The sequence below is a fragment of the Myotis myotis genome, unplaced genomic scaffold (genome assembly GCF_014108235.1).
Source record: "Myotis myotis isolate mMyoMyo1 unplaced genomic scaffold, mMyoMyo1.p scaffold_m19_p_2, whole genome shotgun sequence".
Taxonomy (NCBI): domain Eukaryota; kingdom Metazoa; phylum Chordata; class Mammalia; order Chiroptera; family Vespertilionidae; genus Myotis; species Myotis myotis.
The window spans coordinates 157,321,257-157,342,774 of NW_023416324.1; the positions used below are offsets into that span (position 1 = coordinate 157,321,257).

General features: G+C 44.0%; 1 protein-coding gene across 1 annotated transcript in view; it reads right to left on the reverse strand.

Moving 5' to 3' along the window:
- Positions 1-21,518, reverse strand: part of FSTL1 (follistatin like 1) — a 55,290-nt gene that overhangs the window by 18,317 nt on the left and 15,455 nt on the right. The window contains exon 3 of the mRNA XM_036349755.1: positions 1,209-1,313. Coding sequence (XP_036205648.1) covers positions 1,209-1,313 — 105 coding nt within the window. The remainder of the gene's footprint in view (positions 1-1,208; positions 1,314-21,518) is intronic.

Consider the following 21,518-nt stretch of genomic DNA (forward strand, 5'->3'; position numbering starts at 1 on the left):
TTCTATGTGCTGGGCACGGGGCAAAGCCAAACACAGTCTCTGTCTTCATGGTATCCTGTGGCACTAGCTTGCTCAAAAATCACACAATTGTATGTGGCCGAGCTGAGACTAGACGCCAGGCTGCTGAACCCTAAGTCTGGGCGTAAGCCACCACACAGCGGCCAGCACACCTCCAGTGAGGCCCTGCCAGGTCTCCAGCATAATCTGTTTTCCTAATTTCTAAACTGGAGGACTTCCTTTCTGGAGCAATGGGTCAGGATCCTTCCTCTGGGGACTCAATTGGGTGTATTTATTTGCACAAGGACAGATGCACTTCAGGCTTGGGTTGATTTGACAGAAAGGGGGTAAAGGGCAGGCATTCAGGGTTGTTTGCTTGAAGAGTGAGAACTGATCAGAATCCTGCTTATGAAAGAAGTATTTCTCGAAAGCTCACTTTGCTTTTTATGGTTCATTCAAAATCAAAGCAAACTTGAAAAACTTGCATTCTGCCTATTTTTTAAAATTTGCATATCCGAGTGGAAATCAATCCTACAGAAATAAAGGCAGCAGCATGTAGAGCTGTTTGCATAAGGGTGTTGTTGTTCAGTGGGACGTGTCCATCTATAGGGAAATGATTGCGTAAATCTGGTGCATTTATACCACTAAAGATCACGCATCTGTTAAAAAGTGAGTTACAGCTATACATCGTGACCTGCAGGGCTTTCCATGATCTATGCATGAGTACAAAACGCAAGTTGTGTATATACATATCTATAACTATATGTTATGATTCCATTTTTGTATGAAATAGAAGGAATCTCTCTACATGTTTATAGTAGCAAAGGCAAAAATGTGACACAAATATATTCCAATCTGTTAACCTGGACTTTGGATTAACTCAGACTGGTTAACTCAGACTAATGGGATTTGAAGGTTATGCGGAAGATTAATTTTATGTTTGCATAAATACCTGTACTTATTTGACTTACATAAAGCAATTATTCATTTTGTAATTTAAAAATCTTATAAAACTAAACTTTAAAAAAAATCCCTGTATTCACATCTGATTTTTAACTCCTGGGATGAAAATTCCACTCTTTTCAGATAGACCAGGTGTGCTTTCATAAAGTTGATGACATTGTTGGCACTGCTGTGCCGACTGGCAGCTCCAACAAGGCAGCCACCCTAGCCTGGGCAGCTGTCCTCTGGCTCCTGACCTCAGGACTTACCTCAATGCAGAGGCAGGTGGGCTCTCCCTTCTCTGTGACTGCACATTCCCGGCCGGCTCCGCAAAACACATTGGCACAGATCTTGGATTTGCTCCTTAGTTCTTCCTAAAACACAAAATCATAAAAGAACACCATGTCACTGAAATGAGCCCATGATGGGATGAACCAATGGTGGTGATTATGGTTCAAGCCCAGGGCTTGGTCTGGAGTCACAGGTTGAAGGGTCCTGATTAGCCACAAGCTGTCCCCAGCAGCCAGCACCAGTCTTGCCAGCACTGCTCCAGCCCAGGCCACCTACGAGTCTGTAAGATTGTTTCTTTAAGAACAAGAGCTCTTTTCTTGCATGCTCCCATTCTTCTAAGAACATTTATTGGTTAATATAATATTATCCATTATATGCCAACACTATACTAAGGAAAGGAGATATAAAAGCACAGTCCCTGACCTCAAGGTGCTCTGTGACTCTCTGAGGAAACACAAGTCAAGAGATCTTTAGAAAGCGATATGGAAGCACCAGGGGGCTGGAGGAGAGATGGAGGACACGAACCAAGTGAGACTCTGAGATAGGGGGCTTTCACTGATTTCCAAAGGGTGAGAAGAATAGACTAGGCAGAAATGGAAACTTTAAAAAAAATATTTTTATTGATTTCAGAGAGAGGAAGGGAGAAGATATAGATAGAAACATCAATGATGAGAGAGAATCATTGATCGGCTGCCCCCGCACACCCCTTACTGGGGATCGAGCCGGCAACCTGGGCATGTGCCCTTGACTGGAATCGAACCTGGGACCCTTCAGGTTCGATTGAGCCAAACCAGCTAGGGCAGAAATGGAAATACATGAGAGAAATATGGCTATCTGAAAGACCAAAATCTCACTGAGTAGTGTTCAAAGCAAAAGAAGAATAGCCAAGCTATTGAAACATAGATCTGCTGTTATTTTATTTGGTCTAATTGAGGTCCTGTCCACATCTGCCTCTGGCTTCAAGACCAAGAGGGCCAAACCATCTGATAAGCAGTAGAACTAGCCTCGAAACACTTATGGTCAGATATTCCTGTGCAGACATATGCTCTAGAACTGAAAAGGCAGGGAATGGCTCCAACCTATGCCTCTGAAAATGTGGGTGTTTGTAGTTATTCATCTGTCAGTGACACACTTGTTCTCTCGTGTTAATTGGCGACTAAAAGCCAGGCCCACCTCATTTGCCACTCAGGCCAGCAGTAGTGGAGGTTGAATGAAGGAGAATGGGATTCCTCCAGCCACTCTTCCTGACTGGCTGCACAGGCAGTCTCACCACAGGCCTCTGGCCTGCCCACCAGGGTGGCATTGGCTGTGCTAAAACCAACAAAGATGGCAGTTGTGATGGGGTCATGGGACTGGCCATAGTAAGGGTGGGGATGGAACCTGAGATTCTGCTCTTCGGGCCTTGTCTACTGTGTCAAGCAGAGAACTCACACTCATAAACTCACTTCTTACAGTAAATTCTTATAGCTGGTGTTTTATATACAAGAATAGGTCACAGAAAACAAAAAACAAAGTAGATATTGAGAGCTTAGGGGCTGTGTCCAATACAGCTGGTCTGCTGCCACCCGGAGGCTGCTTTGCAAACTTCAGGTTATTGTTTTCTCTCCAGAGCCAGCCTGCTTGTCATACAAGGCTCCCATTGGTCTAGAAACCCTCGCCATGTTCACATCTCATTGGTTCACGGGCTGTTGCCACACCCATTCTTTTTTGGATGTTGCTAAGGCGAATTCAATAAAGCTGGCAGGCAGGGAAGAAAAGAGGAAGTAATTCCCAGAAGGCTGGGAGGACTAGCTGTTGTTTCCTAAACCAGGAATAGCGATAAAATCAAACATATTCTCCAAGCAGAGCAGCCCTCTTGGAAACTGTGCCTGGGAATAGAAATCAGCTCTAAAAAAGAAGAGGAAAAGGCTATTGCTGGGCAGTGTAAAAAAAAAAAAAAAAATCTCAGATAAGACCCTATTTTCTCCTTTCCCTTTCAGGAAACAACCAGCTAACATATAATCCTGTGTGTGTGTGTGTGTGTGTGTGTGTGTGTGTGTGTGTGTGTGTGTGTCACACAAGGTGCAGACACACAAATGCATAAAAAGCATGCTCAGACATATGCCTACACTTAAAGGCACACCAACACACAGCTCCATGGCAGACACCCACAACCGTTAGCACTTATTAGCTGTGTTGTAACTAGTCACTTTAATACTTTGAGCCTCAGTTTTTTTCCTCTCTATAATAGGGATCAAGACCAACCCTGCCCTGTGAAGATGAAATGAAATAACATATCTGGAAGTGCATCACAAACTGTAAAACAAATTGCCTATGAAAAGTGTTATTAATGTTAATGCTTATAGAGTTTACTGCAGAATAATAGCCGGTGGCTTTATGGAGCCTCTTTTTTATCTTCTGTTGTTGCTTTTAGTGAGTACTAAAAAAAAATCTTTTGGTTATAGTCATTCATCAGAAGTAGATCTCAAAAATCCATGTAAAGAAACATACTTTTTATTTGAAAAATATAGACTAATACTTGAATAATACAATTAAAATTTACAAAGTGTTTATGTACATAAGATTTCCTCTTACTTTGTGAACAGCCCTGCAAGAACATGTATGTTATTAACCCCATTTTATAGACGAGAAAACTAAAGATCAGAAAGGTCAAGTAACTTCCCCAAGGCCCCAAAGCGAAAAATGAAAGGAATTAGGATTCTAACCCACATCCACAGACAAGAGATGATTAAGCTCCCATTTACAAATATCTGGTACCCTGCTGTGAGATTTTTACTATACATTATCTTAGTTAAGCTCTATAACACAGCCATCAGTTTGACAACATAATCCCCATTTTACAGATGAGGGTTCTCAGCCTTATAGGTTAAATAACCAGAAAGTGGAAGATTCTACCCAATCTAAAGGAAAAGTTCTTATACACTGCGTCAGAGTTAGATTTGAATCCCTATGTTCCACCTCTGCTCCTCAGTTGCCCTGTCACGCCTGTGCACAGTGATAACACTGATCCCTGTGAGGGCTGTGTGAGATTAAATGAGATGTACCACATGTCGCAGGGTGCCTGCCACACAAACGAAAGTGGCCATCATGACAGTGCAAAACCGATGCTCAGGCAATTTTCCCTCAGAGATGCTGTTACCACTTTGGGCTGTCACATCCCCACCCCTCCTCCCTTACACAGGAATGACAACCCTGAGAGCAGGTGGACCAATTAAATGGGAAAATCAAAGGGCCTACCAATCCTTGTGGCCCTGTTTGAAGACCACAGAGAAATGCAGGTGGTGCATCTGTCAATAGGTGGCAATCTCTCTCTTTGTCTCACAGAGCCAAGAGCCGCAATGCAGAGTGCAGCCCTGGCTCCTGCAGTGCCTCTCAGCTCTTCCCTGCCAGATGTGGTGAGGAGGTGGGACACTGGGGTTCGTGCCCTGCAGGCACAGGCAGCAGGAACCAAGAACTGGGGGAAAAATGTCTTACCTGAAGCCCTCAGAGTCCTCCCCACTTCCTCCCATTCACAGGCATGCTTTCATGTAGAAATCAACAATGAAGACAAGCCCTTCCCAAGCCCCATCTTCTCTGGGAGCAGGGGTGCTGAGAACATTCCCAACGCTTCTGGGAAGTTCCTTAGCATGGTAGGTGGTTTTACCCATCTGCCGAGTGACTGATTCTAAGGGAGGGAGAACACCTTGAGATGTTCATGGCAGGAACATGCTCATGGGTAGGGAGAAGTGTGGCGAGGAAGAGAGAGAGGAGGTAGGGAGGCAGGTTTCGCCAGCTGACCTGGTAGGCCTGAGGATCTTGGGAAGTTTGGAATGCGGCCAGGGACATGATGATGTGGTGTTTGGAATATTGTGTCTGGTCCCATCCAACTTGGGAATTCTGACTCCAGGTGCGGGGCAGCCTGGATGGAGAGAGGCTGGAGGCAGGGGAACCTGCCAGGCATAAGGCAGAGATCTTGTGGGGTTGACAATGGACGAGGGCCCGATGCTCATATTCATTAGAGCACCTGCACCGAGTGAGGCTCCTTACAGAGAAGTCTCTGTCCTCGCACGTCTGTGCAGGTTTCCATATAACAGATGGGGAGGAAAGTACGATTCAGCAAAGCTCTGTGATGTACAGAGACCATATGACTAGTGCGAGCTGAGTCAGGCTTAGAACACAGGTCAGCCTGACCCCAGAGCCTCGATATTCTTTTACCAAGAGCAGCAAGGGAGTGAGCCTCGGAGAGAGGGTACAGCTCCAAGGGCAGGCACAGGGAGAGGTCACGGATATACACATCCGTCGGTCTGAATACACTTGTGAGAGTATAATTGATTGGGGAGAGGGGGTGTATTCTGGAAGTGTAGACACCCTGATAGATGAATAAAAATCAATAAATACTTGTTCCCAATGGAGAAACACCAGGTTTCTAGTTTTATCTGTCTGCATCATCTCCCCGACTGGCTCTATGTTGTTTGCAGTAAGTGTTGCAAGCCATGCCCTGGGAATTCGGCCCCTTGGCTAAGTTTCACAATGCAGACTTCTCTTGGTAAAGGCTGACAGGGAAGATTGCTGACTTTTACAGGAAAAAACCTCCCCTCTGAGCAACTGTCAGCCACTGCATGGCAATAAATGATACTTTATATTTGTACCGTAATATTGATTAGTCTGTAACTTTGACTATCATTTTTTATTCTCAAAACCTTCAAGGATAGGCAGGCAAGGGTTATCTCTACGGCCGTTCCAGATGTAACATCCTAGGATGAAGAAGGAACCGAGACTTGTGGACGGCTATATGTGATTGGTCCAAGACCTCAGGGGGCTCCACGTGAGGTCCCCAGACTTTAATCCAGCTCTTTCCACTCCACCACTTTGCTTTCTTTACAAATCAAAGCTAGACCGGATCCACAGTCTAAAAAAACAGGAATTATTTTTGCAACTGAAAAAGCAAGTTATTTGCCAAACCACCACTAGAGGTGCTAGTGTGTCTGAGTCTCTGGGCCCACCAGCAGTAAGTCTGAACACAAAATAACACTTTGGATGTTTAAAAAGTCTTCTGAAGTAAAACAATTTCTGGAAGAACAATGTGCTTTGGTAAGGGAGGGAGCTTATAAGCAAAGGCATAAAACTACATCTTCATATACCATCAACCACGATGTGAACTGAGTCAGCTCTGTGCCTTCCATCCTTTTCCTCCTTCCTAACTTTTCTTTTTGGAAAAAACCCCCAAAAACCAGCCCTTACGTATGCCAAGGTGGAATTTTGGCTCCACTTGCCACTATTCTGTGACAGAGCGGCTTTGTTGACGTGAGAAAGGCTCTCCTTGCTTTGCCAGAATTAGTCATGGAAACTTCACAGAAACACCAGGGCTCCTCAGATTCGCACAGCATCATGGAGTTGGGGACAAAGGAACTCACAGAACTGGGGAGAACAGGAGAGCACGGTGGGGGTAGGGTGGGATGCTGGCTGCCCCCGGGAGCCCCTTCTGGAACGGAACCTAGTAGCCCAGACCTGAGAAAGCCAAGGAGAAAGCAAAACCACTTTAGGACCTTACAGTCTACCTGGAGTACCATGGGACCTTGCTTGAGTTCTCTAATTCCTTTCCCTGAAAAGAATGTGTTGGCGCATGCTACTTATTCCAGGTAAAGAGGAAGGAGTGGTGATTTCTAGCAGATGTCCCGATGCACTTGGCAGCAGGCACTGCATTTGCAGGGACTCGTCCCCCTATGTGTTCACAACCCATCCCTCAATCTCGAGTTTATGCACCAGAGCCAGGTCCAGGTTTTGTGGGATCTGAAGCTTACAAAATTTAAGGGGGTCTCCTTAAGAAAAGGGATGCTTGCCCTAGCCCTAGTTGGTTTGGCTCAGTGGATTGAGCATCTGTCTGTGGACTGAAGGGTCCCAGGTTTGATTCCCGGTCAGGCACATGCCCAGGTTGCAGGCTCAATCCCCATTAGGGGGCATACAGGAGGCAGCCAATCAATGATTCTCTCTCATCATTGATGTTTCTATCTATCTCTCCTTCTCCCTTCCTCTCTGAAATCAATAAAAATATATTTAAAAAACAAAAACAAACAAAAAAAAGCAAAATAATGCTTAATGATGACTGCAAAATTGGGCACAGGGGCAGTGGATGGGCCTTGTAAGTAACAGTTCTGAAAATGAAGCTTAATTGGCTTTACAGTAAGTCGGACTGTCCACCTACCCTACATTTTCTTCCTAAACGAGAAAGCTCTGCACCGGTAGTCTATTAGTCGGAGCCTTGTTTAATATTTTATGCACATATAGCTTATCTCAAGTAGACTACGCGCTTGCACATTTTGGCTTCCCACAGACCCACCACATTGTCCTGCCTGAGAAAATGCTTAATGAACGTTTCCTACACTAAATGTCATTTGGGGTCCATTCAGATTAGTGTCAGTGTCAGTGGCCAGTGACAATGGCGTTTGGGATGTCTGGAGGAAGGTGTGGGCTTTATGACATCAAAATAAGGGATGCATCACCCCAGAGGATTCGCTTTAAGATAAAAATATCTATTATGGACTTGTCACTCGTGAATGATCCAGTTCTCCTTTCTGTTGATGTCTGCCTCTATCACGGCTTATGGGAATGTGCTCCTCACCTTTTCTCTCATGTGATAATATATGGTGTGCCTGAAAATTACTATCAAATTTCAAATGGGACAAAGCTGCTTACCTTAACCACTGTCTTTATTATGTGACAGATTCTGTCACATTCTCTAAGTGTCTGCCTGAAGCACCTTGTCCCCCTGAAGCACCTAAAGTACCACCTCCACAGAGAAGCCCTTTCTCTGCAACCCCTCTCTCCATAGACTAGGTCTTTCTTGAGGTGGCCCAGACCCAGCACAGCCACCTGGGTGCTTGGCTTCTCCATAGCGCTAAGTTCTGTTGTCTGTGATGGTCTTGTCCAATCCTAGCAGAAGTATACAGCAGCATCTAGTAAGCACTTACAGAGTTAGAGTTACGCTAGGCACTTCATACAGGACTGAAAACCATCTCACAAGGGTCTAAGACAGCGGTTCTCAACCTGTGGGTCGCGACCCCTTTGGGGGTCGAACAGCCCTTTCACAGGGGTCGCCTAAGACCATCAGAAAACACATATATAATTACATATTGTTTTGTGATTAATCACTATGCTTTAATTATGTTCAATTTGTAACAATGAAAATACATCCTGCATATTAGATATTTACATTATTATTCATAACAGCAGCAAAATTACAGTTATGAAGTAGCAATGAAAATAATTTGGGGGTCACCACAACATGAGGAACTGTATTAAAGGGTCGCGGCATTAGGAAGGTTGAGAACCACTGGTCTAGGAGGCGGGAGAATGCATTCCTATTGGTAGGGAGAAGGCTGTGGCTCTGGATCGTCTCCAGCACCTGAGGAGGGTGTTTCTGCTCTCATGCCTTCAGGTCCTGGTCCTCAATGATGAGCTGGGGTGTCTCCCTGGGGAGTGCCATGCTGTTTCCTCAACTCAGGCACATCCAGTGACTCCACTCTTACTGAACGGTTCCCCAAGATCTGTCTATAGTCCTAAGAGTTATCCCTGGGAGTGCCCGAGATATTCCGTTAGTCTTCCTAAAGAGTGCTTTTTGCAAGTCCCCCAGTTTCACAAATTCACCCCCTAGCCTTTCCAGAACACCTGGTTGGCAGCGTGAGGGCGGGGGCTTTTAGGTCAGACCACTTTCTGCCCTGAATTAACCTGTTAGGTCTGAGCATAGTATTCATTTTCCGTTCTCCAACTGTCTGCCTAAGACTTGACCACATGAAGGACAAAGTAGGGCTAGAGAGAATCCTCCAGTCTTCAGGAAAGGACAGGCAGGTAATTTAATCCATCAGAAAGCATGTTTATGGTGAGTGCCTATAACAACAAAATAAGAATAATAAGTCTGTGCCCAGCATGGTGCAAGCTCTATGGCATACACTCGAAAGGAGTGGTCTCGGCCTTGGCAAAAGTCTCTAACCTCGTCAGGGCGATGGCTAACAGGCCAATGCAGTCCTGAAGGAGATGGGGCTGACTCCAGGAGGTGGGACTTCATGGACGAACTGGGACTTGAGCTGAGCCCTGATGAATGGTAGGATTGGGATGGAGGTTTTGAGCAGGAGGGTTTTAAGAATAGTTTGGCAGTGGCACATGGGAAGAAATGGGCAAGGAGGAATTAATTGGAGGCACAAGGAAATCAGCTAGAAAGAGCCTGGGAATGAGAGTCTCATGTAGGATGTGGCAGAGAAGGAAGGAATCCAAGAGAAATTTCTGAAGAACAAGGAAATCTGGCAACATAGTGGCAAGAGAGAAGTAGGGAAGGAGAGAATGGGGGAATCTGCCAAGATCTTTGGCTTCGAGGACCTGGAAGGTTGTTGGTGTATCTCAGAGATGGAGCCCTGGGAAGGGCTGCGTAAGGGAGGGGCAGGCAATGATGCATCAGTAATGGGCATACGTCTCTGGGGATGTAAAACATTCCACTGACAGTTGAAAATAAAGGACTAGAGATACACATCTGGACATCATCCGTGTCAGAGTGAGAAATGCAGCCAAGAGAACAAATGAGCTCAGGAGGAACGGGTGGGAATGGAGGGATGAGGGAAGCTGAGGAGAGGAAGAGACAGGATGTGCGCAGAGAGGAGCAAGGAGAGCAGACTGCCACCAGCTCTCTTGGGGTCTCCTCGGGGCAGATGCAACACCTGGCCAGGTTACAGGGCTTGGCAAGCAGCGTCAGATTGGAATTCAGCCTCCCTCACCTTCTCATGTAGTGAACAGCCTGCACAACTGTATGAGGGCTCTGACGGTGAAGGAGCCAAGAAAGCAGAGTAGGCACATTCAGAAAACTGGGAGCAAAACCAGGAAATCTAGAGAGCGCCAAGAAATGCATGATGAATGCCATTATATGAGAAATGATTTGGCAAACGTTGGGATGAGACCCTTCTTCTTCCCCGCAAAAAGCCTTTAAACTGCTAAAACCTGAACCAGTAACCCCGAGGACAGACCAGACAGAGGCAGTGAGGTTCCATGTAAAGAGAACTGGTGCAGAAACCTAGAGACAGGCCCTGACATATAACTAACTGCCTGTAACACACTGCGTGACTTAGGGCAAGATGCTTGACCTCTCTGGTCCTCAGTTTCCCATCCATAGAAAAGGGGCGGGGGGTGTAGATGATGTCAAAGTCCCTTAAACTGTTAGGATTCTCTTAACTAGGACGCACAGGAATTTACCATTTCAGATGTTCTTGAAAATCAAACTTTATTCTCCCAGGGAAGCTAAACCAAATGCCCAAACTAAAGAGACTGTTTACATATAGAGCCCCGTGAGGGTATTTCGGGGGCTTTGCTGAGTTTGGGCTGAGGGATTAAAATTGGCTTTCACAGTCAAAGAATTTTCATAAGAAATGCCTTTTCATTCCCTCCTGGATCGTGGCAGAGGAAATCAGGGAGCAGTAATGGGACCTCAATTGAGTGGCCTTATTTCACTAACCAGTTAACTGCTTGGAACCCTCTACTCCCCTGGAATGCCATTAATAACCTTTTTATTCTATTTGTGTTTGCCTTGCAAGAAAAAAGGAAAGAGAAGAAGGGAGAGAATGGTTAAAGGAAATTCACATGAGATTCACAGTTCTTCATTCCTGCCAAGAACCTGTCACTGAAGTATGTCTGGGACTGCCAGGGCTCACATTTACTCAGCATTCAGGATCTAATTATTTCCACATGTAGTTCAAGGAGAATGGTTGATTAAAAGTAAAAAAAAAGAAAAAAAAAGAAAAAAGAAAAAGAAAAAGAGAAAACCCCACACCTAAATCCCAATACCCTCAACTAAAGGAGGGAGACAGCTCTGGGGCAGCTGTGGGAGAGGGTCCCCTGCAGTGCCTGCCACATCTGGACCAACATTCCTGCAAGCCAACCTTCCATTTCCCCCAGCTTCCCAAGCCCAGAAACAGATAGGATTCACATTCATGGGCTTCTGAATAGAATGTAATATTTACTCCCCTGCTTCGGTGGGAAGCAGGTGAGATACGGATATAGCCTAAGAGCTACAAGTTCTCTCCACCCTTTTGTCCCAGGGGTCAACTGAATTTAGGTAGCCCCTAGGTAGCTCCTGATACACACACCTATTAGGGAATAAATCCACTGATTCATTAACATTGAGTACCTTGAGTACCTTCTCTAATCGGGGAATAGCCCCCCCACCTCCATGGCTCCTTTCCATTATCCCAATTTGTGCATGGCTCCCCTTAAAACTGAAGGCTATCGTTTCTCCAAGGTGATTCACAAGAGCTGGCACTGATTCAAATGCCTGACACCGTCACCTACTGGCATCTTCTTGGCCACATTTAACAAGGCCTTTGGCATGAAGCTCAGCGTCTTCTCTCCCCTGGGTAACTTCATTGTTAACATGGCCTTGAGATCCTTGGCCTCTTCACCTCCAGTAACTCTCTGGCTACACGGAGCGTCAGCTGTGCATATGAGTAGAGCAGGTAGCCACGGCATACTTAAGTCACAAGCAGACTAACATAAAAGATATAGAACTCCTGAGGTTCTACATTTTGAAATGAGAACTCATTACCCTTTGAAAATGTCAGCACCGTTAGGTATTGTTAGATGCTCCTTTAACTTTCAGATGGGAGGAGAATGTCTTATGAGACCAGCTAAAAAGATGTCACCACCTGGAAAGTCTGATTTTTTGTCTGGATTGCACAAATTCTTCCTCTCCTTCATGGCTTAGCTCAAGTTACACGACTCTATCCTCTGTGACCTTTCCTTTTGGTTGATATGAATTCCTTCTTCCTTCCATGAATTCTCATTCCACTTTGTCTGAACTCATTTTAATCACTTTTTAAAATTTTAATTGATTGTACAGATTTTATCTTCCCAGCTGAACTCTAAGTTCCTAGAGGATAGGATTATATTTTAGAGTTCTTTCATAGGTCCCAGCATAGCACCCTGTGCCATCCATCAACCTTTGCTGAAAGAATGAAAGGGCTGCCCTGAGGACTTGAAGTAGGGGCTGAAAACAGATCCTGTGCCAACTCCTCTTCTGGGGCTGCCCCCTTCCAGGACCAGTCTTTTGGGGGAAATACTCTACAGGCCCCACCTTTCCCCACCAGGCCATAAATATTCAGCCTGAAAATTCACTAATTAGAGATTGTCTTAGACCCATAGAAAGACATTGGTGTGTGTGTATGTGTGTGTGTGTGTGTGTGTGTGTGTGTGTGTGTGCGCACGCGCGCACCGCACGTGCACATGTTGGTAAAGTGGACAGGAGAGCAGTGGGGATACTGAAATGGCTTCCAGTCATTTCTTTTGTCCATCAGCAATGTAACACCTAGCTGCCAGGCTGTGGAAATGAGAAATTGGTGGAGAGAAAGAGGGTAGAAGATGAGGTAATGTGGGAATGTGAAAATTGGGTGAGACTCTGGAGTGTACGGGGTGGCCTAGACAGGGAGAAGTGGAAATAAAGAGAACCAAGTGAGAAGAGGCCAAGAGAAATCATGAAATGGGCTTGTTATTCAAGGCAGCTGCTTTGTGTTAACTCTTCCCAGGATCCCCACCCCTACATTGTCCTATGAGGTAGAAGGGAGGCCAGTTGGTCAGTCTCCCTAGACCAGAAAAACAAGCTTCTTCCCTAGTCCTATCCCTCCCCACCCCTAGAATGTCCCAGGGTCTCCAACCACTCCCCTCTGGCTCATCCTTGCAGTGGGCTGCCAGGGACGGGTGAGGTTTTAGCTGTGCCCAAGTGGTTTATTTCCTCTGGGGCTGGACACCTTAAAAGGAACTGTGATGTCCCACCAAGAGCTAAGACAATTTGACAGATGAAGGGGTCAAGGTGGTTGGGTGGGGCTAGCAGGGAAATCAGGGGAGATTGGAACACAATAGAGCAGAGAGACCCAGAGACCCAACACAGCCGAGCAGTGAGCAGTGTGGGTCTCCATTCTAAAAACAGGGACAAAGCCCTGAGAACCTTTGGGGACAGTGTGGCTGCAAAGCAGCCATCAAGTTTCTAGCAACTTGGCAATTATTTCCTGGCCTGAGGAATGCAGAAGGGGTTAAAACCCAGCAAGAACTCCAGGCTAAATGAAGTCTCCATATGTGTGTCTCGGTGTGGTTCTAGGAGAAGCAGACAGATGCAATTAGAAGTTCTCAGACACTGTGTTGCCATGGCAACTGCTGGCCAGGAGAAAAGTGGGGAAAACCAGGAGTCCGAGGAATACAGTTTTCCAAAGAAATGCCAGAGGCAGGTGGTGTTCATCACCCTCAGGCTCCACAGGGAGGGCTTGTGCCTCCAGTGACTCTTAAGGACCCTCCCAATTCCCCTGCACCCCACCCCCCCACCCCAGAACAATTCCAAATGCAAATGAAGGGCTCCCTTCAGATGGAGGAGTGTGTACCTGTGATGTTGCTCTCTGGGTGGCCTCTGGTCCCAGGGGCTTTCTAGATCTGAGTCTGAGGGTCAGTGAAGGAAACTGCAAGCTTAATTTACATGTCACCATGGGACCCAGTTTCTCCAGGTGGGGGGATGCTGGATTGGTGCTGCAGGGCAAACAGGGGTTTGTGAGCTTGAGCGGGAGAAGATCTGAGCATGTATTTTATCAGCCAAACTGGGACTTTTCCCAGACTAACGGGGGACCTTTTAAATAGACGTGGACAACAGGAAAACTGTGACACATGGCCACCTTAAATATTAGGCTGCCCAAGGGAAAAGTGATTATTTTTACTTTATAGAGTAGGAATTCTAACCTGGTGTCTATGAGCTCTCAGAAACATAGTGATAGATCTTGGAACTCGACTTTTCTAGGGAATAAGCTAGGAAAGATGAGAAATCCAATGAAAGTGCTACTCTGAGCATGGACTGCCACTTGCAGCATTAATTGATTCACCTACCCCATGAGGATATGTATGCATGGGGTTCTGCTGCTGGGAAGCTGGAGAACCTGGGCAGATTTTGAAACTGCTTCAAAATCTTGGTCATTACAAATCCTTCCAACTGCTTCTCTAAAGAGAGAATGATTCATTTCATGCATCGTTGACAAAGGGAGCTGGTTCTCTATGAGTTTAAGGCAATAATGTGGGCAATAGAGTGGGATGATTTCAGAGCGGAGAAAGCTGCTAAATCTCCCCTGACGAAGGGAGGCTTCCGGGAGTGCATTCTTGCACATTCCTGAACAACTGAACCCAAAACACTGGATCGGTGATCCTGTGGTCACAAAACCCAGGGGAAGGTCAGACTCTCCCAGGGAACCAGCAGAAAGGCCTGCATTTTAGGCATCATGTAGCCAGCCTAGAAATTATGAGCATGTGGTTCAGCCACAAGCTCAGTTACAAAATTGTAGGATGTTTAAAGGGTAAGGCCCACCCAGGATGCATCCCTAGTATTTTCTCAGGGACTCTGAGCGTCACAGCCATTTGATAGGAATTCCTGCCAGTTACTTGGCAACCATGGCTGGTGGTGGTCTTCTACTCTCAGTTCTGGTTGGCAGTCATGGGCCCACCTGATTTATTTACCTGCATTTAAACCTGAAAAGTGGGCCACATATCTCTGAACTTAATGTAGAGCTTCCCCAAGATTTGGGGTTGGCAATGAGGGGCTCCTTAGGAAGTTCTGATGCTGACTTGCAGATCCCCTAGACTTTAAGAATCCATTTTTGAGGAATGTTAACCTTTCTGGACAAATTAAGAGCCACATAAAATCAGTCCCTTTGAAAAAAAGCAATATGCCAAACGCAAATCAATTTGCATTTCCTTATCATTGCCTGAAGTGGAATTGGACAAAACCTATTTCTGGACAAGTAAGCAATATATGGGACAATCAAGCAACAAAATACCAAACATCATGCTGGATGCCAGGCTCAGGAAGAATAAAGCACAAGGCAGATTCCCAAGCTGCTGACAGTTCAGATGGGGAAATGGGATATAACGACATGGAATTCTAAATAACAGGACTCAATCTAATAAAAGATAACTCAAGACAATGTGTGGCTAAATGCAATGTATGGTTAAGCGACAAGTGTCTAGAGCAGTAATTTTCAAACTTTTTCATCTCATGGCACCCATAAACTAATTACTAAAATTCTGTGGCACACCAAAATATATATATTCGCCAATCTGCCAAAAAAAATTATGTATAATTTGGATTCATTCACACTGGATGGCTACTGTTGTGTTGGCTGTTGTCATTTTTAAATTTGACAATCTAAGGCAGTGGTTCTCAATCTTCTGGCCCTTTAAGTACAGTTCCTCCTGTTGTGACCCAAACATAAAATTATTTTCGTTGCTCCTTCGTAACTGTAATGTTGCTACTGTTATGAATCGTAATGTAAATATCTGATATGCAGGATGGTCTTAGGCAACCCCTGTGAAAGGGCCGTTCCACCGCCAAAGGGTCGTGACCCACAAGTTGAGAACCGCTGATCTCAGGGAAGAAAGGTCAGTGCCCCTGAGTAAAGAGTTAGGTATTTTGTGTTTTAAAAATTCTTGTGGCACACAGGTTGAAAATTGCTGGTCTAGAGCAGCACTGTCCAATAGGAACATATCAGTCTATAGATAATTTAAAATTTTCTAGCAGTCACATTTTAAAAAGTCAAAAGAAACAGATAAATTACTTCAGCAATTTACTTTAAGAATAGCCAAAATATTACTATTTTAGTATGTAATCGATATTATTGAGACATTTTACACATTTTTCCATAATAAGTCTTTGAAATTGACATGTATTTTACACTAACAGCATGTCTTAATGCGACCACCCACATTTCAAGAGCTCAACAGCCTCTTGTCGCTAGTGGCTTTTCCTACCGAGTAGCACAGCTCTAGTTTAAGTAGTCCTGACAAATCACTGAGAGCTGAAGAGGAGAATTTTTAGATAGAAAGAGTAAGATGTTAACTTGGAATATTGTAGGAGTTGTGTATATAATTGAAGTCAACATATATTATCTGAACACATGAGTGAGGCAGCATCTGGGCTGTATCTGGGACCAGGCTACACAGTTCCCTGAAAATGGCCAGATATCATGTGCACTTAAGCCTAATTCTGGCTCTGCTTTCAGTGCTCGTGGACACTGTAAGGAATGTCTCCTCTGGTCTTCTGTAAGGAAGGCAAAATGTTTGCCACCTCTTGTCATTAAGACTCTATATGGCTTCTCTCATCAAACAATGAGAAGGGGTTAATTAGACTACATATTTGGAGCCTTGTCTTAACTATTAAAATATACTTTTTTTTCCCTTTGCACAAAAGTTCATGGACAAATTTGGCAGATACACTCTGTTGCTGCCAGCTTTCAATAGTATTACATGCGTGTACACACACACACACACACACACACACACACACACACACACACATTTTAGTGTCTTGAGATGAAAGTCAATGAAAACATGCACATTCTATTCTTCCTGAGACACTCCTGCCTTGCATTCTTTCCTTGGAGCAGTAGGGAAGTCACAGCTGGGGGGAAGAAGCTGTAAAACCTACTTGTGCTGGCCAATCAGGCCTTAGCTGGCAGGAGGCCCACCAATGAGAGGCTGCCAGGTATTCTGCTCCATTGCAGCAAAACTCCTTATTTTTGCAAAGATGAAAATCCCGTGAGACCCTCAAACTATACCAACAATGCACAATGACCTCCTTTTCTGTTCACTTTGTTTTCCCCCGAGGACTGTATTAGAAACCCTACACAAAAACCTACCAGCTCAGTGGTGAGTAGTCTGTAATAGATTATGTATTATTCAGGGTGAAAACACTTCCAAGTATTATATAGCAGCATAGTTCTCAGGGCTCTATTCTTCACTTTAAACAGCCTGAGTAGTACACTTTTTAAAACATATGTCTAATCACCTACATAGAAATGCTACATAGTTAGCTGGTTTAGGTTACCCTGGCTCCACTAAAAAATGGAGCAACAGTTTATGTAAGTAAGGAAATTTGGTCTGTGAGGCAACTGTAAGAGAGAGGGCTGCAGGCAAGTGGGAGACTGGCTCCCTGGGACTCCACCCACTGCTGATCACTGTGTATATCCAATGACATTGTTTTACCCATACTGGTTGCCATTCAAATGAAATAGGAGAGAGAGCAGAAAGGATCCCAAAAAGTAAAGGTCTCAGCAAATGGTAAGGTCAGAAGACAAAGTGACCAGAAGCTTTGGGGCAAAGATTCACCAACAACAGAATTTAATACTTTATTTTATGTTCTTTGGGATATGAGTTTATTCTGGAAATAATGGTCAGTGAAATCATAATGGCAGATCATGGAAGGAAAGAATACAAATATTTACTATTCTGCTAGCCTCTGCTTAAATTTCTACTTCACCTGGAGCTGAGAGAATCAAAATCCAGGTGTCAGACTAAGCTAACTCAGCACTAATATCATGTCAAGGTTAAGCAAAGTGCTGATAGGCAAGTGCTGTTAACTATTTTCCCAGGTGCACATATACTTGCAGAATCCAACACAGGGATGATTGGGGTACAGAGTTTATAGGCAGGATATTATACATTTTCTCATCATATAGGCAACATTTGGATTCATTAACTGACCCATTTGGCCAGTGAATTATTTCAACAAATATTTACTGAGCACCTACTATATGCTAAGCTCATTTCTAGGTGACAGGGATTCACTGGTAAACGAGACAGAGGACTCTGTTGTGAAAAAGTACATATCATAAAGGGAGGACAGTGAATAAACACAAATAATAAGATCATTTCAGATTGTGATGAACATTTAGGAGATAAGTTTGCCAGCATATGTTTGACAGAGACATCTGGGTGAAAGAAAGGGCATCACTTAACATTGAGTGGTTAGGAAACCTCTCTTGAGCTTAGACCTGAAGAATGAAATGAGCAATTCAGATAGAGGAAAAAAAAAGTGCCATGTTCTGAAGCAAGATGGAATTTATTATGTTCCTGGAACAGAAAAACTTGTGGCTGCAGGGAGAGCGGTGAGAGGTAAGCTGGGAAAAGTTGGCCCCAGGCTGGAGCATGCAAGGCCTGGTAGGCACTGATGAAAAATTTGCATTTTATTCTCAAATACACAGGGACCACTGGCGGGTTTTACATAGGAGAGTGAGGTGATTAGACATATGTTTTAAAAAGTGTACTACTCAGGCTGTTTGGTAGAGAAGTAGATGGAAAGAGGTAAGGAGGAAAAAGGGGCGAGAAGCTAGGATGCTACTGTAATAGTCCAAGCACAAAATGATGATGGCTTGGACTAGAGTGGTGGTAATGGAGACCAAGAAAAGTCAATAAAGGCATGATATATTCTGGGAGTTGAAAATGAATAATCAAGAAGATTCCTGAGTACTTCAAGTTGAAAACAACAACAACAACAAAAATCCAGCTAGTTCTAGGCAATGTATGGTCATAGCCATGCCAATGGTCCAGTATGGAGTCATTCCCAGAAGGATCTACACCTGGACTAGCCCTGGGGTCCAGATAAGTCCCATACCTTCTTGATGAAATGGAATCAGTTTAGGTAAGTGAGTTCACTCACTTAAAGCCCATTAAGACCTGGGGACAGATGTAAATAGTCTCTGCTTATGGAAATCTGTCCAGAACTGACCCATGTTTCCAAACTGCTCCATGGAATACTAGCCTTGACATATTTATGGTATTTTTTGAAATGGTGTTCTGTGGTGTAATGTCTGGGAAACACTGCTTAGACTACTGTCCCCTAGAGAGGAAAATACCTAATGCATGAACACTGTAAGGCTCTGAAAAGTCCTGCAGCTAAAAACCCATTTAACCAAACACATATACTGATATCACTCATACAGTTTGAGAAATACGGATCTAGGTTCTGTATGTCTCTCTCTGTAGTTCTGCTGTCCCCTGGAATTCAAGCGAAAACAAGAAGAATAGCAACCACTATTTATTTATTGAGTACTTACCTTGTCTAAGGTGCTTTAGGTCATTATCCCCCTTGCTACACACTATATACAGGTAATGCTTTAATTTACAGGTTTAATATTATTGTTTGCTCTTGTGAGTTTTAATTACAGACCATATATTCACTTAGAAAAAGCAGACATACATCTTTTCCAATCATATACAGTATATCAGCAGTGTTCACTCATAGTATTTCCTCATGAAGCTATAAGATAAAGACCAGAAACTCTTCACTTTATCACCTCATCTTCATTTACTGTACTTACCCTATGACAATTAACAGTGGCAATTTCCCACCCTCCACCACTGCCTCCCTTCCCTTACCCCAGTCCTCCTCATCACTACTTTCCTTCTTCCTATTTACTCCATTCATTTCTCAACAAGAACCTAAGGTACTTGTGTGCCATGTTGTTTAAAGGGCAGTTAACAGGGGTGGTTCACAGGCTTTGAACTCCCCTGGACTTAGAATCCCTAATTTTTGTTTCTCCCTCAAAAAAAAGTCAAGACTTTCTGAATATGGCTGTTATCATATCTAAACCCACCGATTGGTAACAATAACCCTTAGCTAAGGACTTGTATGCATGCATATAAGCATAACCAATGGACATAAGACACTGGGGGGTAGGGTCGGCCAGGGGATTGTCAAGGGCTGGGGGGGAAAAAGGGACACATATGTAATACCCTTTGTAAGACTGTAAGTAATAAAATAAAATTAAAAAAAAAAAAAACCCTTAGCTATCTGGACACACACACACACACACACACACAAATTCATCAACCTGGGCAAAGCGAAGACTTTCCTGGAGTTAAACAACAGATCACTGGGGAATGAGGAGGTCTTCATGCTCCAGGACACTGTAATATGAGTGATTATGGTCACTAAATGGCAATGCTACTTACACTGGGCAAAATAATGATAGCATTACCTGGAAAAATAATCCAATCACCAACTGAAATATAGCCGCTGGGGAGGAACCCAGCTTGCTCACTAATCCATGCAGCAATTCACTGAAGCAACTTAAGCAGAAAAGAAGAGCCTTCTATTTGATCAAATGTGTAAAGGGAATTTAGAGGGGAAATTCATTTAACTAAGCTGTAAAATGGCCAACACCATGGGGTTAATAATCCTCAAGCATTGGTTGTTCTTGTAGGATTTTATATCATGTTCATGGTTTCTTTATTTTGTCTTAAAAAATAAAAAGAGTGCCTAAATAGGTCATGTAATAAACACCCACAAAAATAAGTTTTATAGTTTCTTATTATCATCCAGGTTGTGTTATACATGTTCTCCTATAGGAAATAAGGAAAAACACAAGAATTATTTTCCAGTTGTATCTCCCAGAGATAAAGCTGTTAACTTGGTAACTGCCCTTTAAACAACATGGCCCACAAGTACCTTAGGAAATGTTATTAAGAAAAAAAGTCTGCAGTGAGTACTGAATTTATTATACCCAACATTTAGCAAAGGCTTGAAGGTCTGGCCTCGACTCAAAACACTTCCCAATCCCTTTCTCCCTTCTAGTCTTGTCCCTCAAGAAAGGAAATTGAGAAACCCTAAAAGAGCTCACACCTGAAGAGGGAGTCCTTGTGCTGGAGTTTTCTTTGATCATTAGCCAGCCCTTGGTGCCATGAAGAAAATTACTCTTCTGTTGAACATGACGCAGACACCAATTAATGCATAAAGTGAGAGTATTAACCTAAAGTAAGTAGCTAAACCAGGAAGTCTGTTTCTCCGTGTGTGGCTGTTGGCAAGGCCAAGGCCACACAGGATACGAGAGGAAAGAAAAGAAAAATGCCAAGGATAGAAGACTAGAGGAAGAGCACGGGAACAAAACAGAAATGGCCATATTCCTGAAAGATGTTAGAACTCTAAGGAGAAGCCAAATGACTTTTCTGCTTCTGATGTGCACACACGCCTGGGCCCAATTAATTGTAGTGTCATAATAATAATAATCTATAGTGAAGACCCAAGGAGGGGGATGCCCTTGGAGATGAAAAGCTGAGTGTTCTGAGCACGTGTGAATTCTGCCTCCACCTCAAAGGCAGGTTTTTGTGAGCTGGGCTGGGCCCTCCTGATAGGGACCCTAAGAGTGAAGGGAACTCAAGTATGTGTGAGTCTGCTCAATTCAATAGCTTTTAGCTGCTTTAATAGAAATGTCACACATACCAAGTTCACACTGAAGTTTAGATGAGCCTGGAGACAGTCACCAGAAATTTCTCTGAACTGATTTTTGAGTTCTTCATCCATTTTATTTTAGGTTGCAAACGTTATGCCACAAACTTGGGTCCTTCTCCATAATTGCAAATTGGTTTAGTTAGCCTGATGCTAACAGAGAAGCTAATGGGACATGCTAGCCCTGGGATTTGAGGGGAAAAGTATACCTCTGGTTTTTGGAATGAGGTAGGAAATGAATGAATGAAAA